At 30.7% G+C, this 17,682-nt stretch overlaps 3 protein-coding genes across 3 annotated transcripts; 1 reads left to right on the top strand and 2 right to left on the bottom strand.

Moving 5' to 3' along the window:
• Nucleotides 1-2,910: 2,910 nt before the first annotated feature.
• On the bottom strand, nt 2,911-4,826 carry HELRODRAFT_175057 (hypothetical protein; the record flags this gene model as incomplete). Its single annotated transcript, XM_009022496.1, has 8 exons — nt 2,911-3,063; nt 3,130-3,290; nt 3,351-3,672; nt 3,763-3,840; nt 3,907-4,164; nt 4,233-4,337; nt 4,509-4,557; nt 4,636-4,826. The coding sequence occupies 8 exons, from the start codon at nt 4,824-4,826 to the stop codon at nt 2,911-2,913; spliced, it is 1,317 nt and encodes a 438-aa protein (XP_009020744.1).
• A 1,084-nt stretch (nt 4,827-5,910) lies between these two features.
• HELRODRAFT_192354 (hypothetical protein) lies at nt 5,911-8,864 on the top strand (the record flags this gene model as incomplete). The annotated part of the gene is made up of 11 exons (XM_009022495.1): nt 5,911-6,047; nt 6,180-6,310; nt 6,599-6,747; nt 6,843-6,882; nt 6,957-7,059; nt 7,132-7,338; nt 7,402-7,631; nt 7,711-7,931; nt 8,035-8,273; nt 8,592-8,662; nt 8,802-8,864. Exons 2-11 carry the CDS (start codon nt 6,194-6,196, stop codon nt 8,862-8,864), a joined length of 1,440 nt encoding a protein of 479 aa, XP_009020743.1. The 5' UTR covers nt 5,911-6,047; nt 6,180-6,193.
• Nucleotides 8,865-9,689: 825 nt separating this feature from the next.
• Nucleotides 9,690-10,973, bottom strand: HELRODRAFT_82387 (hypothetical protein; the record flags this gene model as incomplete). Its single annotated transcript, XM_009022494.1, has 6 exons — nt 9,690-9,829; nt 9,912-10,017; nt 10,125-10,202; nt 10,338-10,369; nt 10,468-10,531; nt 10,950-10,973. The coding sequence occupies 6 exons, from the start codon at nt 10,971-10,973 to the stop codon at nt 9,690-9,692; spliced, it is 444 nt and encodes a 147-aa protein (XP_009020742.1).
• Between the last annotated feature and the right edge of the window lie 6,709 nt (nt 10,974-17,682).

The following is a 17,682-nucleotide window of genomic DNA, read 5'->3' as shown; positions in this document are numbered from 1 at the left end:
ATTTTTTAAAAGATAACAATATTATTATTACTATTGTTTTGTTTTGTGTGCCTTTTCATTAAGGCACTGATGATTAAGTTAACGAAATTATTATTACTATTATTGACTTCCATGCTCATAAATTTTTTCTACGATAAATTTACTAAATAGACCTTGGGATAATTTTGACCTGTTAATCTATATATATATATATATATATATATATGTATGTATATATATATATATATATATATATATATATACGGTTTATGTTTAACATGAATTTGAAACATGAAAAAATTGAAAATTAGCCGATTAATTAGCTTTCATAGTTGGAAAATTCACTATTTTGTTAAAGCCTCGAAAAAGTTTCCAGTGTAAAAATGAATGGATATTATTGGTACATTAAATTTATCTTGCCAGAGAAAACAATAACGACAGCAACAACAGAGATGTATGATCAAAAGAAAATTCTCTTACCTTTTCTAGCAGTATCAATCAATCTCACTCATCCATAAATATAAAAATGTATAGAAATATATTATTTATATATTTTTTAAATTTATAAATGTCGTTATATAAATTAGACATAAAATAAAAGGTTTATTTCAACGTACGTTTACTTTTTTATATAATTAACGTTAAATATTTTATTGAAATAATGAATTAATATATATAATATATCTATATATATGCTACAAATGTTCGCATGCACAATGTTTTTTTATTCATTTAATACGTACAACTTCTTTGCTACTTTATTTTTGTAGGAAGATGGTCATGTATTAGCAATAATTTTATCCACTTTCAGTTTTCATCCTTATCTATATATATATATATATATATATATATATATATATATATGACGCATGCATGTATGCATACACGAACGAACTTACACCCACAATTGGGTATATGCATATACATTTATTTATTTAGTTATTTATTCGTAAATCAATATTGAGGCAAATTTATTTCCTTCTATGTTTTATCTACGTATTGAAAATGCTCATTACTGTACGATCGTATTTTAACAATATATTTTGTCGTATAATATAGTTTACTAAAGAATTCTACTCACGCTATTAATTTATGATAAGAGAAGGTGTTTGGCAGGCGTACAGATGTGTAAATAGAGAAAAGTTAACGATATAAATTTGATTCTGTGTTTTACCAAATTTTTCCATCACCTTTTTCTTTAATCGTTTTACTGCACCTTTATCTGTGTTGTTGTTATTATTATTATTATCGGTCTATTTTAATTTGACAACAAATTTGTATTATTGTCATTGTGATGTGTGTTAGAATGTTAACATAACATGCTTTTCAAATCAGTTCACCGCCGTTGAGTCTCGTCTGTGAGCGTGGTAAGAAACCACCTGATGACAATGACAAAACTTCTGATAGGGTCCTTTGGCTGGTTATTCAGAAGACCGAGGCATGGCGATCTCGATGTTTGCTAATCTTATATTGTATCTTATTTGAATAAATTAGTGTCCGGACTCGAAAGATATTGAAAAGCATACAAATAAGAGCGAGATCGCCATTCGTTTCTTGATTCAGACTATCCTGTGCTGAGAATATTATAATAGGATTATTATGATGGAAATTTATTAGGATGATAACACCAGAGTGGGAACATAAGGAGGGGATTAGCCCTCCTTTTCGTGATTCCTCTGATCAAAATCTATTCTTGTAAAATATTTACACATATTTTTTCCGTTAGGCATATATATATATATATATATATATATATATATATATATATATATATATATATAAGTTGGTAATAGACCATAATTTTTACAATATTCTATAAATTCTACCGAATGTTTGGCGTGTTTGTAGTTCGTTTGTAATATGTAAACGAACTACAAACATATTAACGCCAAACATTCGGTAGAATTTATAGAATATTGTAAAAAATATATATATATATACACACACTTAAGTATATATATATGTGTGTGTGTATATATATATAAAATGTAAGTATATATATATATGTCTGTGTGTGTGTGTGTGTGTGTGTGTGTGTGTGTGTGTGTGTGTGTGGGCATGTGTATATAAAATGTAAGTACGCACATGATCGTAGAGAGCCTAATAGAGCACAATCATCTAATTTGCAACCGGTCAAGGAATGATTGCTCGATGGTCTATTTTGATGGAGGTGCATTTTTCATTCTTATGTGTGTTAGATTACATTCTTATCTCACCTGTTTTTGTATTTTTGTACCTTTTTTTATTACATTATATTTTAAATTAAATTTTTGTTTTTTTTCAATGTTTTATTTGCAACCGACAATTCAATCATACGAATGAAATATATCCGATTCAGTTATTGATTTAGAAAAAAAATTGTTTAAATTTATAATTGATAGAGCTATCTAAGAATTTAAAACTAATATTTTATGTTTTGTTATAGCAACAGATTTATTTAATGCTTATTTCATAAATTGATTGAAACATTTTAGTATCCATACATATATATATATATATATATATATATATATATATATATATATAATACGTTTATATATTTTCTAAAAACCGCTGTGTTTGTCATTTTAATTACGAAACATTCAACTGAAACTAGTTATAACAACGTTGTTTCAAACACACACACACACACGCACATACAGTACAGCAAAACACTGTTGATATATTTTTTCTTTTATGAATAGATTTTTGAACTTATCCTTCATTAGTGTCATTTAACGCATTTTAAAATAAAATTTTCGCTTATTAGTCACTGTTAACGATTCATTTTGTAAAATACCTGCGTTGCATGTATAAAAAATAAAAAACTTTTTAACTTGTTTCGTTTTTTTAACTTTTTTCCTAAATAAACATTTAAAATTTGATATTTTTTTATTGACAGATACGTAAAAATATATTGCTACGAGAGTAGCTAAATCCAAAAGTACTCGATTAATCATGAGCTTCTATTAAAATGTAAATGGAATCATTCAAACAGTAGTGCTCATGGTTCAGAGAATCTTCCAGTTTTACAAATGTCTCCGTGCCAAAAAGTGGGTTTTTGGAGTTCGGGCTGGGTTTTGATAAAGATTTTTTGTCTTTTACCTAAAAAGCAAATATTTTTGAATAAAATAGTTTTCTATGAGGATTCGAAAAAAATTTTGTGCCCACATTCTTAGGATTCAGCGTGTAAGGTAGATGGTTCCGATTATCGATGTCCATGCATTGATCCAACAATGTCAATGTTATTATTTGTGAGAAAGGCCAGCTGAGCAGATCATCGTATTCACCAGGACATATTCTTGCATGCACTGACATGTATTGCCCTTGATCTGCAAGTTGACAAAATAATCATCATATTTGGTCGATGGCGTTTAAATTCGTTCACTAACATCTTCCTTCGCCATAAAGGGAAGTGATGAACTGAAGCCGATATCCTATTCTGCTTGTTGATATAACAGGACTTTTTATTTCTTCGTGACTCACTTTTTGCGCATCTTTAAACGATTGCTTGAAATTTCCTATTCTCCAAAAATATTGCCTCTCATAAAGATACGACAAAATTCTAGACTTTTTCTTAAGGTATGCAATTTGTTTCAACATGTAGAGTTCTTCTGCTTTATCATCGACGTAAGCTGTAGCCGCCTTAACAACCAGATCCATGTGCGTGTTCACACATTCCATTTCATGCTTTTCTTTAGCTTTTTTATTTCCCTAGTTTAAAATTAATTACACCTCTATAATTTTAAAACTGCCTAAATGCTTGTTAAAAATGAATAAACAGAATTATTTTTCTCAAATAACCTTGAAGTTGCAGCCGGCACCACCAAAGACACAACTTGACACGTGAACAGAACAATCTATTTCAAAATGACCTGACAACTTAAATAATTTTTGAAATAATGTCTCAATCAATCAGATGGACGTCGATTAATTGTCTCAACTCACCTCTTTTCTCCGAAAACCTTCTTTTGAAATGAAACCGCAGTTTTCTGGACAATTGTATAGAATAGTTTCTGCACATTTTTCCATTTTATGCTCGTTTAACTTGGGTCGCTTAACTTTCATGTGACACATATCGCATTCGACAGGTGCATTTTTGCATTCTTTCAAATAATGATCCTTCATATTGACGGCTAATATTCCATTCATTCCACATTCAAATTCACATGGAATAGCTTTGTATAGGCATTTTTCTGAATGAATCTTTTGTGAAAATTCATGCTTTTAATTTTAAAAATCTAACAATTTTGCCTGTTTAGAAGTGAACTAACCATCAATGAATTTTGAACGCCGTTCCAAGGACAGCCCTGAGCAGCATTAAAACATTGAACATTGATTGAATGAACTTCTTTTTCCAATATTATGTCAGGGATTACCTGCAAGTTAAAAAAAGTGAAAGTTTATTAAACTCTTGATAATTCATAAAATTAATATAACCAACAAATACAACTAATCTTACAACCATAGCAGAATGAAAATTTACAATGTTCGAACATTGTACCGCACATTACATACTTATGTGTGAAGCACTAACGCTTACTAAGTACCTTTTTACTGTCGAGTTCATTTTGATCAACAGGGCAACAAGGATTATTGCTGTATTACAAATGATAATAAAATATACTTAAAATAACAAGACTGAAAGTATTCTTTAAAAATATAATCTAATGTTACTTCTTGAGAAGAATGTTCAAACATTCCTCGCATGCTCTGTGACCGCAAGCTCCAAGCAATTGAGGAAATCGAAGCAGACCATAGCAAACAACGCAGCTGTATGTTTCTAGAAGGTGCTTCTTCAACGGATAGATTCGTTTCTTTTTGTTTAAAAACACTGTTAAACTTTTTTCATACTCGTTTAACGCCATTTTAAAGCCACTTTAATATGTAATGCGTTTGAAATGCAGAGAAAAATTTTTTTCATTGGCATGTACATAAGTAAAATTTCAATAGCTGCAACATTTCTTCAATGTTGACACGTGTTGCTTAGAAACTGGCGTCATGCCTTGAAATGTATAAGCAGTCATCGTGTCAACGTTATCTTCGTCATCGTCATCGTCCTCATCACTGTAATCATTGTCGTCATCGTCATCGCGGTCTGGATGATTACTGACTATGACAACGCATGAAATAATTTCACTAACCGTCGTCATCTTTGTTACCACCATCACCACCACCACCATCATCAACACCATTATCGCCATCGTAATCATCATCATCTTCATGTGTACTAATCACCATGGTGAAAACTTAACTTTTGATTCGTAAAAAATTAATTTCTTAATAATGCTTGTCATCTGTTTGCAAGTAGTTTGAAACATAAAATGAAGATTATTTATTTTGGTTAATAAGTTCAATCATATTGAAAATCTTGAAAATTTGTAATACACATGAATAGGGGATTAAGTATTTGTTTGATGGTGCAAAATTTTGCTCCATTTGAAATCAGCCACATTCAATATTAGCGAACGCATCTACTGCAATTTTGTCCGGACTCTATATGAAGCAACAGCGTTCATTTCTTGATTCTTGAGTAAGCAATTTAACGCCTTGCATAATTATAATCTATCGCTTGTTTTCTTTCAAAACGTAAATGCAGTGATACACACACATTTACCGCCGCGATGCAATAGAGAAGGCAGACTTTCGTGTTTATTTAATAAATAAAACAAAGATGAGCGTTGATAAACTATTACAAAATTTGCTTGAATTTCACAATTGTAACGTGAAACTTCATTAACATCACTTCATTAAAAAACTGGAAATAAAACGTACAATAATCTTTATATTATTTAATCTGATTGTAAGGGTAAAGGATATAGCTTCAACCAAAACAGCAAATAACCGGTAATAAGTTCACGAGTTTGGAATACTTGCTTCCTAAGCAAGAACATTTTTAGTTTGAAAACAAATAAATAATAAGCAAGATCGTTAATACGTTTTAGTCTGCCAGTTGTTTGTGCTGTTTACTTTTTTCTATAGCATTCGTCTTTCACTTTGTTTCGACCTTTTCGAAATAATATACAACAAAGTTAATTATATTATTTAAAAGTTCAAATTATTGGAATAATAATTTTCTGAAAATTTTGGTGAGCTCACTGTTCAACTTGTATTTATATTAACACGCTTTAATAAATCAATAATAAACAATGAAGCAATCGTTGAATTTTTTATCATGAGTATGGGATCCTTTTTAAGATAAAAAGTATAATTTCAATCAGTTGATATTTTGAAAATGGTCGGAAGTTTGTCAGAAGTTCCAATCCGTTTGTACCGCCCATCGACGACAACTCCGTGGGGATTCAGATTGCAAGGAGGAGCAGGCACCAACTTGCCACTCTCCATCCAGAGGGTTACTCACGTTCAATTAAAACTTACCAAAATAATTTAGATATTCTCATACAAATCACATCCACGTTGTGCACACATTTGAGTGGTAAGCGATCAGCAAAATTCGTATATTAAACATCATGGTATCTAACGTGAACTCTGAACAAACAAATATTGGATTCGAGTGTCGGTAAATTTATAAGCTTTGTTGGAATGTTTTCATTGATCTCTGTTATAAATTTTTTATTTAATATCTTTACCCATATTGGTGTAAACGAAATCTGAACATCTTCATCTGTTCAATTGGAAGGTTTTCGCTGGCGGCACTGCTGATGGTCACCTGAACAGAGGAGATGAATTGGTTGCCATAGACAATCACGATGTAACCGGCGCTCCTCACTATGTAGCGGAAGATTTAATTAAACAGGCTGGTCGTGAACTTTTATTAATTGTGAAAAGGTCAGTATCTACTAATTGAATATCTGCAAATTTAAAAATTAGCGTTAAAGCGTCTTGAACAAAGTCTGATTAATGAAATTAAATAAATTGTTTAGGCAGTCAGCCGCTTTTAGCCCACACGCATCTGAAAATCAAGTAAGTTTATTCAGCCATAATATAAACAAGCTAACATTAATCTTTTTAAAAACCCTTAACTTGCATCTGTTTAGTTTACGCATTATCCGTTTGAACTACAAACTGGCGGTCTAGAAGAATATGAACATGCCAAAAACATAAACCAAATAAAAGAAAAATTTTCAACGCCTGACGAAGGTTGTTTGTGCATTTGTACGGCTAATTCAAATTAATATTTTCAAAAAATGTTACATTTATTAATTTCAACAGACGTAGTTCGAGGCAAAATTCAAATCAACGCCAAGCCTGGTTCAACATCTTACATACCTAAAAAGCCCAGAATGTTTCAAAAAATCAGCCAAAATCAAAACGCTCCAGAATTTGGATGGGTACCAAAACCGAAATCTCACGAAGATATCAAACCCCCATCTCGTTATCAAAGTCAAAGCCAACCAGTCGTCAGACAGGTGCTCTCAAGTAAGATTTATATTGTCAGTAAAAAACTTAATTAGGTCTTGTACTTGTAAAAAAAACTTACAGATGAAGAAGCTGTCTCCTCATATAACAAACCTCTGCAACAAGTTCCTCACGAACAGTACGAAAGACCAGCTTGGCTGGGAACACTGCGTAGTGCGGCAGGTCCTAAACCATGGGAAGTTCAGGACGGAGCGGCTTTATTGGGAATTAACCCAGAACCCATGCCTAGCCAACCAAGTCATTTTGAAGCGCCCGTAGCTTCTGGACCATTTCAGCCACAAATAGCCAGACCAGTATATGTTTTTTTTGGTTATCTCAATCTAATATCTAATGAACATGACTTTACTAATAAACACTCATGATATTTTTCAGACGGCAATAAGCGCCATTCATCAGCCAAAAGTTCAAGTGACAAAATTCAGCCCACAGGGCCATCCAACTTACGAACGAAAAAATGCTTCTAATCATGATTCAGATACAGCTAGAATTGCTCATTTGCAATACAATTCACCAATTGGATTATATTCTCAAGAGAATGCGAAAGAAGTACTTGACGTGCAAACAGGGGGGAAACCAGGATCAGGGACGCTACGGTTAGTTTACCAATATACAGTTTTTGCTCATATGGTCGCGGTCAGTTAAGTCTGTTCCAGATAAACATAAATAATAACCTATCAAACCGTCTACACTTTTCAGCATTATCGGAAAAGGCCCAAACCTCAGTTCATTTGACCCGATACACTCTGACGTGTACAGACTAGTGAGAGAAGAAGAAACTGCCAGACGTAGTAGACAGAAAACTCAACAAGCTCCACAACACAACCATCCACATGTTCAACACGGGCTGCCGCACGAAGATCACAGAAGCGCAAAACTCGAACAGCTGATACATGAGAATGACGATCAGAAACTAATGTATGAGGAGCATGTGTACAGTCAGCAACATCCACACAGCAGCGGAATATCAGACTTCTAAAACTATACTGGAAATCAGAAGCAATTATATCTTTACGACAAATTTCAAATTATTTTCCTAAAGTTATGTTTCAGTTTCGATCGCATTAAGTGTGAATTTAACAAAGAAAATACTTAGTATTAGCGCGAGATAAAGTTTCATGTTCATTCATATATGTATATGCATTAATATATTATTGGAGTATATTTAATGTAAATATTTATGCAAATTGTTATATAAACACACATTTTGTTTATATATATATATATATATATATATATATATACATACATTTAAGGTGCAAGCTTACGGAGAATCCTTCTTTATATTTTCATTGATACTGTTTTAGAGAAAGCAGGCCAGGAGACAGTCAGCAGGCAGAGAAGAGCAGCTTACTGCTATTTTCCTTTATATACAATTAAAATTAGTAAACAAGCAATACAAGTAAAATATTCATACCTTTGAAAGGTGGCGTATTACAAAAAAAAATAAAAAATTTCCACAACAGCAATCCAATCTGAATTTTGAACTTGGGCTGCAACACAAGGAAGCAACTTTTCAAAGTGAATGATCGTTATTTCATATGCAGTATCGGTAATTACTAACACAATCCACCAACATGCACACACGCGCATATATTTAAATGAATTTCATAATTGTTTTGCAGTGATATTAATTAAATCAAGACGAGTGTGCCATATACAAGCAAAAGATAATAAAATATGTAAACAATGACAAAAATTTACATTATGTTTATTAAATTACATGTTAGACCAGATAAAAACAATATTTATGTTTTCTTAATTTATAAGTTGCAATTTTTGAAACATTTTACAAATAATGTTTTTAGAAGTGAATTAACATTTTCCATAAAAATAACCTAAAATACCAATTAGTAGTAGCTAAAGCCACCGTATATAATCTTTATTGGGCTCCAGATTAACTTTCAACCACCATATGCCACAACAAAAATTAAGCTGAACATCATTACCTATACCAACTAAATAACCTCTTAAACTCATTTTCTCAGAGGCTATGTATAATATACAACCACATGATTGAAATTTTTTTCAATGTTATTTTTATCACAAGCCAAATTTATCTCTGAATCCGAAACACATGTGCAAGTTATAACACACGTGAATTTGTCCCATTTTATGAGTACATTAAAAAAATGAAATGTAAACACTATCACAACAAAACTATTGAATGGCTGAATTGATTACATATCTCAAAAGTGAATATTCAATTAGCAATGAAATTAGTTGCCATTACAAATAAGTGGTTTGAAATTAAAAAAATTGATATAATTAAAACATGTTATTAGCAATTTTAATTAAAATAAATATATACATTTACATATATATATATATATATATATATATATGTATGATAGTTACATAGCATATTTCCCAGTCCATTCTTTGGCCAGTTGGTTGTATCTTGTGCGGTCTGTTTTGTACAGTTTGGCAATTTCAGGGACAAGTGGATCGTCAGGATTGGGATCAGTCAGCATTGAACAAATTGACAGCAAAACTGAGACGAGAAAAAAATATATAAACAGCCAAAATATTTAAAAGTACATTCGAAGTTTAATTTTCTAGAAGTCTCATAATACCTTTACTGATTGTTAGTGCAGGTGACCATTGTGATCTTAAAATATCTAAGCATATACTTCCATTGCTATTTATGTTTGGATGGTATATTCGCGTTGTAAAAGCAACCTGATGGAATTAAAAATTTAATCATGAAGAATTAATTCTTTTAAACATTTACTATAAAATTTTAATCTTGTTGATCTGACAAAAACCAGTGAAGGATGACAAATGACCTTTGGAGGCTTGAAAGGGTAATCTGTAGGAAAATGAATTGTAAGGAAAAAAACACCTCCTTGATATGGGCTGTCAGGCTGTTTGTTAAATTTTAAGAAGTGAGATTACTTTAATATTTAATATAAAAATCTTAACAGATTTTAAAACATTTTTAATTGATGGTAAATAATATTGAACAAAATTTTCAGAAAAGTTAGATTGGCATTACTAACTGGTCCCATTATCGATGCTTGCCATTGAAATACTGAAAGTAAAAACAAGTTGAAGTAACAAACACTAAAAAAAACTAACAAAAATAAAAAGTATAATAAGTCACAGGGAATAGCAGGAGAACAAACTTACAATCATCACCAACAGGCCCAGCGGAACAACCACAAGGAGGATCCTTTGTCATGTCCTGTAATTCCTTTATTTAATATTTAATTGAATTGAGTAAAACAATTTCAAATCTCAAAGAAACAATTTCAAATATCAAAGTTAAATAAACCTTCTTACAATAATTTATTTTATAAACAATGTGTTTGAAATTTATGAAAATTAAATTCGAAAGTAAAAAAACCCAAACTTAATTTTAACATCAACATGATTATTATTATTATCATATAGAGAGACATATATACATTATAAAAATAGACCAAACAAGAAGACCTAACAATTTTCTTAAAAATTTTCAGTAACTAAATAGATAAATGCGGATAATTTAGAAAAAACTTTGTGATAACAGTTGAAAATATAATAAAAATTAAAAAATGTGGTTTATTTTGGTTTTGTTTAAAATTCCCTTCAAAATATTGGTTACGAAGTATAAGAGACAATAAACAAACTTTATTTATTCTTTTTAGAGCCATTACAATTATTAACAAATATATTTAAATCACTTAATTATTAAATTAAGTTATAAACCAAGTTGAATTTGTAAACGGTCTAACGACTTAAAATTTTTTGTGAGGAATATTTGGTGAATGGCTGATAACGAAAGACTGTGAATAAGCATAACGACGTAATTTTAAATTAATATATTGGAAAAAAACCAATGCATTAATATGCAATTATTTTTAACAAATATCACTTTTATAAGTTTAATCATATGTTTTTATGCTTGTGAGTTTGTTTTAATATAAACTTTCAAAGCCAATATACACAAAATTAAAAATTCCTAAGAATAATCAATCATTGAATGTTTCACCAACAAATGGTTAAAAAGACACAAAAACTGCTAAAAGATCATTCAAAAAAAACATTACAAATCATTACAGAATAGTGGCTTCATGGTTTTAAGTGATGTTTTATTGTTAACAAATCATCAAATGCTTATTCTCAAAAGTAATATTCACACGTCCCACCACATCGATGCCATGGGAAAACATTATCAAACTTAGAATCCGTGTTGGATGACTTCAGGCTGGTTTCAGACAAACTGGGCAACATTTTTAAAATATGATCTTGCAAATAAAAATACCTTGAAAGGAGCAAACCACCGCTGGTACCTTATTCAATCTGAACATCAAAACTGATACTTTAATGAAAGTTCTTTTATCAACAATTATAATCAGTTTATCTCATTATCAAGATTGATGTTATAACGTAATAAGAGATATTCCTTTACAACCGCAAAGTACAACCATAGCAGAATGATTTCAAATGACTGTAGAAATGTAAAGGACATGTCGTAGACCATAAAAAAATGTCGATTCGTGATTGGAGGAGCACAAGTAGCTACCATGGTCTACAGTGTCGAGTCGATATGTCCATTCAATGAACTTGGCATTTTTTTCTTTTTCTTTCTTTTTTTTTATCTGAACTAGCCTTCAGTTGAGAACGGTTCAATGTAGTGATTCACTGGTAAATTTGAATTAAAAATGGTTCTCAATTTAGAAATTGTCAAGTTGTAATTATATTGTTATTAGCATATGTACATATGAGATAATAATGTGGATTATACACATTATCACATATTCTTATCACATATACGTATGGTAAATTAAAAGAAAATAAACTCCAATCTTCGTTGTTGTCATCCTCATCGTCGTCGTCGTCGTTATCATCAAACAAATAGTTAATATGATTCGTGAATTCAATATATTGCAGTTGTGCGGCTTAAAGAGAGAATGTTATAATAGCAAAATCGATGTTACAATTTCGAAACGTCGTGTTAATGTAACAACCAGAGATGCAAGCTGAATTGATTTTGATTGTTTTTTTTTCAAACATCGAGAGAATGCGAAAGTTTATGGTTGTCGTCAATTGATTCTTTGCATATATTTATCTTTGCCATTATCGCGCTTACAAGAAGGTAAAGTAGAACAGCCAGCCAGCGTACGAGCAGTAAATCTTACAGGCTTAAAAAACATTTAATGAGTTTAAATAAGGGCCATTATCGCACTTCAAACAGAGTCCTCAAATTATCCAAAGTCTTCATCATTGTTCTTGTCATGCATGTTTTATCTAATAAATGCTACAATTTGAAGGGCTTCGTTTAAAATATCTTCTTTTAATTTTTTTTCCTTATTCATCATATGTTATTAGAATGAGACTTTATTAATATCTTAATAAGCTGTCAGCCGTCGTTGCTATTAACTGAACGGCTGTTTAAAATCTATTGTTAATTTTGCGTGGTGTTTCATTTGGTAGACGATAACCCAAAGTCCGATCAACTTCAATAATTTTATTCACAAAGTTCGTAAGTTGACAAGCATCACATCTATGTAACCATCGGTTTAAATTCGTCACGTTTAAAAATTTCGACAATATTCACTTTATGAACATAAAGTGATTATTGTCGTTATATAATATATAACATCGTTATGAACATTTAATGAGTTAAAAATGGTAAATTATGTGTTACAAACTCATTTGAAAATTTCTGACACTTCTAACAAAGAGTTTGCTGTTTTGTAGTAGGTATGAGTGAAGCCTTCATCCATTCAATCATTTCAAGTATTTATCTGCCAACGTTTTTTAAGTCTGTAAGATTTATTGCTCGTACGCTGGCTGGCTGTTCTTATTTATCTTCCCGTTTAATTGATTCGCTGCTGAAAATACTCAACTGGCTTTTTGTTATGAGAAAATAAAATAATGTACATATTGAAATTTAACTGACAAGCAAACAAGTTTTTCAAAATAAATAAGTTCTTTCGCATAAATAACTGTTTCAACGAAAGATTCAAAAAATGATTTGATTCTAAATAACAATGAAACCAATTTTACAAAAATTGTCCGCTATTTAACGGAAAATGTGAAATTTCCCAAAGGACCTGATGCGAATAAATAGTTTAGCTGCCAATTTAGCGCCTCTACAAGGGATAAATAATATAACGGCTGTGTACTTTCTCTCGTCTCGCGAGGCGTTAAAACAGAGACGTGCCGATTAGCACACACAAACTCACACGCGCACACGCAAACACACGCACAAACAAAATCGAACATGTTTTCACATGAAAGCACTCAAGTTCTCACACACACATTAAAGATATAAAGTAGCTTAAAGAGTTGAAACACTGTGTGAACTGTATTTTTAATTCATCCCTATTGATTTGAAAGATACTGTTTGCAGGTTTGTATACATGAGTTTGTGTGTGTGCTCGTGTCTGTGAGCATGTTTGTTTGTATGTCTCTAGTTGTATGTTTTTGTGCGTATGTCTGTTTGAATGCACGGTAATATATGTATGCACGCACATGTTTAATAAATGTTTGTATGCTTGTATGTGTTAGTATGTATGTTCACGTCTGTATGCGTATGTATATGTATGTGAGTGTGCATATGTTTTTGTTTGGTTTTGTGTGTCTGTTGAAATTGTTTTAGTAGTTATGTTCTGAAACATTCGAATGCTGTAAGGCTTCATAAATGGATGGGTGAACTAACCTTTTCGATGCTTACTTTTGACACGAACAACATGCAACTCTGAACTAAACTATTTGCACGTACTTAACTCAAACATAAAATAAAACGTTCCAATAGATGAATGAATGAATGAGTGAATGAATTAATGAATTAATTAATGAATTAATTAATGAATTAATGAACAGACAAGCAAATGGAAAAATGAATTTAGGAGTGAATAAATAAACAAATGATTGAATGAATATAAACATATGAAAATATATTTTTGCATGTGAATTGATATTTGTTACATTTAATTTAAGAAAAGAATATAAAAAAAAGCAATGGAAACAAAATAATGTTTAACTAGAAAAATACTTATCACACACATACACACAAACTACATACATACACACACACATCCACAAAACTACATTCAAACACAAATAAAATCAAGAAAACAAACCGCAAACACGAACTAACATGCAACCAAGTACATATACAATTTTCATTATATTAACCACACAAACTACACAAACCACACACAAAACCACATAGAGACACACACACAAACACATTCAAACACACACACACACAAACAAGCGCAGACATACATACATAATCACACACACACAACACACATACACACCCACACACGTAGAAACAGACTTATTTCATTAAACATGCCTGCAGTCAATTATATTTTTATGATGCTTCAGATGAATTAACAAAACTTTTCTGAACACGGCAAATATCACGTGGTTATTAAATAGGGCTTATACTCGTATGTAGGAATATATATATATATATATATATATATATATATATATATATATATATATATATATATATATATATTTATATATATATATATATGCATGCAAATATGTGTATATGATATGCAGCGCAAAATCATAACAATATTTATTGCAGTCAGTGCACGGTAAACTGATCGTTTGTGGAGAAAGGAATTTTTCGCGCGCTCCAGAAAAAATCAACACCAAACAGCAATTACTACGTCTGTACGTTCGTGTTCATCAATTCTTATAGTATAATTATTTACTTACATATGACACGGTTGAAGATTGCTTCATCTTACTGTTCCAGTTAAGTTTGGAAGGGTTTAGCTTGGTTAGTACAACGATTGGGAAACTTATTTGTTAGTTTAAAAAACTTTAATTCATTTCGTAGATACATTGGTTATATAATAACATTTATTAGATTTGAACGACTTTTTGCACCTTTAAATAAATTTTGCTTTAGTGTTTTTTATTGAAGAAAACATTTGCAAAGCCAAAGGTTATGCGCCACTACACGCGCACGCGCACACGCACACACACACTCTCTCTCACTCGCTCACACACACACACAAACATATTATTGTAACTTTATCCAGTTTCAACTCATTTCACTATCGTAATTAAATTTATTATTCTTCAAACGATTCTCTCTTATCACTCTAATTAGCTAACCACCTTGCAACTGTTTGTTTGTTTGCTAACTCTCGAACTCCTCACATCTCAACTTTTACACATTCTTATCAACACGCTTTCAATATTTCAACTAAAATATTTAGCCAATATGTAGTTAAATGAAATTTATCCATTTGATAATTTGATAAACTGAGTTCTAGGAAAAATTCATTTATCGAAGGTTTCATGAAAAAAAATATTCATTAAATGTTGTTTTATTTTCACAGATTTTATTTTCAATACACTCAAAAACAAAATATTTAATAATGAAAATAAAATATTAATAAATTAACTCTTTTGTTATTCAATTAACTAATTTAATAGATAAATAGATAATTGATCAATTATATAACAGAATAATCATTGAAACGCAATCAATCTCCAGTAGCAAGAAAGCGATAAAGATCAAAAGTTGCATCTATCCATCAGGCAGTCAATCGTTAAATCGATGGATCATGAAACGGAAATTCGATCATGCAAAGTCGCGTCAGGCACAACGAAAAAGTTGATGGTCATCCTCTGCCTCCTCCTCTTCATCTGTCTCATCATCTTCATCATCCTCTTCTCACTAAGTGCCAACAAACTCGCCGGTGGTTAAGTCATTTTTTTTTAGTTTTTTCAAATCTTTTTATACAAGCTAATGGTTTTGAGTGTTTATTTTGCTTGTTGGTACTAGGTGTAAACTAAATTCTGGAGGTAAAATAATTAGAAATGTTATAAGAGTTTATGATTTTACTCGTATTTAATAAATACATATATGTGTGACACTACTTTTCAGACATAATGAATGTCTGTTTCGCCCAAAAAGGTGGAAGCTGATTAACTGATCACATTAACGATTGCATTTTTGAAATTTTTATACCAACTTTTATGCCACTGTCAACAAAACAATAAGTCGAGACTTTTGTTTTCACATAAAATTAATTAGCCCCTTTTATGAAAATTTTTTGATTTGTCACATAAAATTTTCCAAATTGCTCATTTCATATCTCAAAACGCTATCAGGCAAAAATGAGAGAAAATGACGGATGAGTTACAAATATTTTAACATAATATTTGAATAAATAATTAATTATGAATAAGCTTTAAGAAAATTATACCATAATAACATAAAAATTTAAATTATAAATCAATATTTTTCGTCTTATTGCGCAAAGCAAGCTAACTTTTAGAAGAAATATTTTTAAGCGAGTATAATCAATCTTACTTACATAAGAACATCAGACTTGCCCACACACAGCGTTTTGATACTTAAGTATTTATTACACAAAATGTTCTAAAAATATCTTCGTTATACAAAAATTCCTTTGCGTCTGCGTTCAATTGTTTTTAAATTAAAACAATCCATCTTACCCAACCTTGTATGAACTGATGAAATATTATTATATTTAATATGCCCGTCTCTTATTGTTCATGGTTTTTTAAAATTGCCAAATAAATTAGAATAAATAAACAATTGTATGAAATAAAGACACACTTGTACTCATACACACACATCAACACATACACACACATCAACACATACACAGACACACAACACATACATGCACAACACACATACACACACAACACATATACACACACACGAACTAACGAACGAAAAAATTTGAATCATCATATTTGTTTATAGTATCAATATAAACGACAAGCAAGATCTTGTTAGTTGACATAAATATCAAATATACCCCAAATCAAACGTACAGTCAAGTTTTCTAAACAACGTAAATTCTTTTTTTAACAACAAATTTTGTGTATCGATCTTAAAATGAGTAATTAATTAACTAATTATTCAATAATAAATAATTTGAATATTAATTAATTATTGATAATTACTTAATAATAAAGTTAATAATGTTCTTTTAACCACAATACTACACTAGTTACGTGACAACATAACTACCCCCCATACAGACACACTTCAACGTTAACATCCAGCAATCATTAAAAAATTATTTTCTAGCAATTGAATGAAACATTGTGATAATAAATTACTAATATTATGATAATAATAATAATAATAATAGAAGTAAAAGTAGTAGTATATTAGTAGTCGTCTTAGTAGAAGTAGCAGCAGTGGCAGTAGTAGTATCTGTAGTAGTAGTAGTAGTAGTAGTAGTAGCAGCAGCAGTAGCAGCAACAGCAGCAGCAGTAGCAGCAACAGCAGCAGCAGCAGCAGCAGTAGTAGTAGCAGTAATAGTAGTAGTCGTAGTAGTAGTAGTAGTAGTAGTAGTAGTAGTAGCAGTAGTAGTAGTAGCAGAAGCAATA

Source organism: Helobdella robusta (genome assembly GCF_000326865.2).
Source record: "Helobdella robusta unplaced genomic scaffold HELROscaffold_32, whole genome shotgun sequence".
NCBI lineage: Eukaryota > Metazoa > Annelida > Clitellata > Rhynchobdellida > Glossiphoniidae > Helobdella > Helobdella robusta.
Note: the sequence above shows the minus strand (reverse complement) of the source record. Positions and strands in the feature narration are given on the sequence as shown.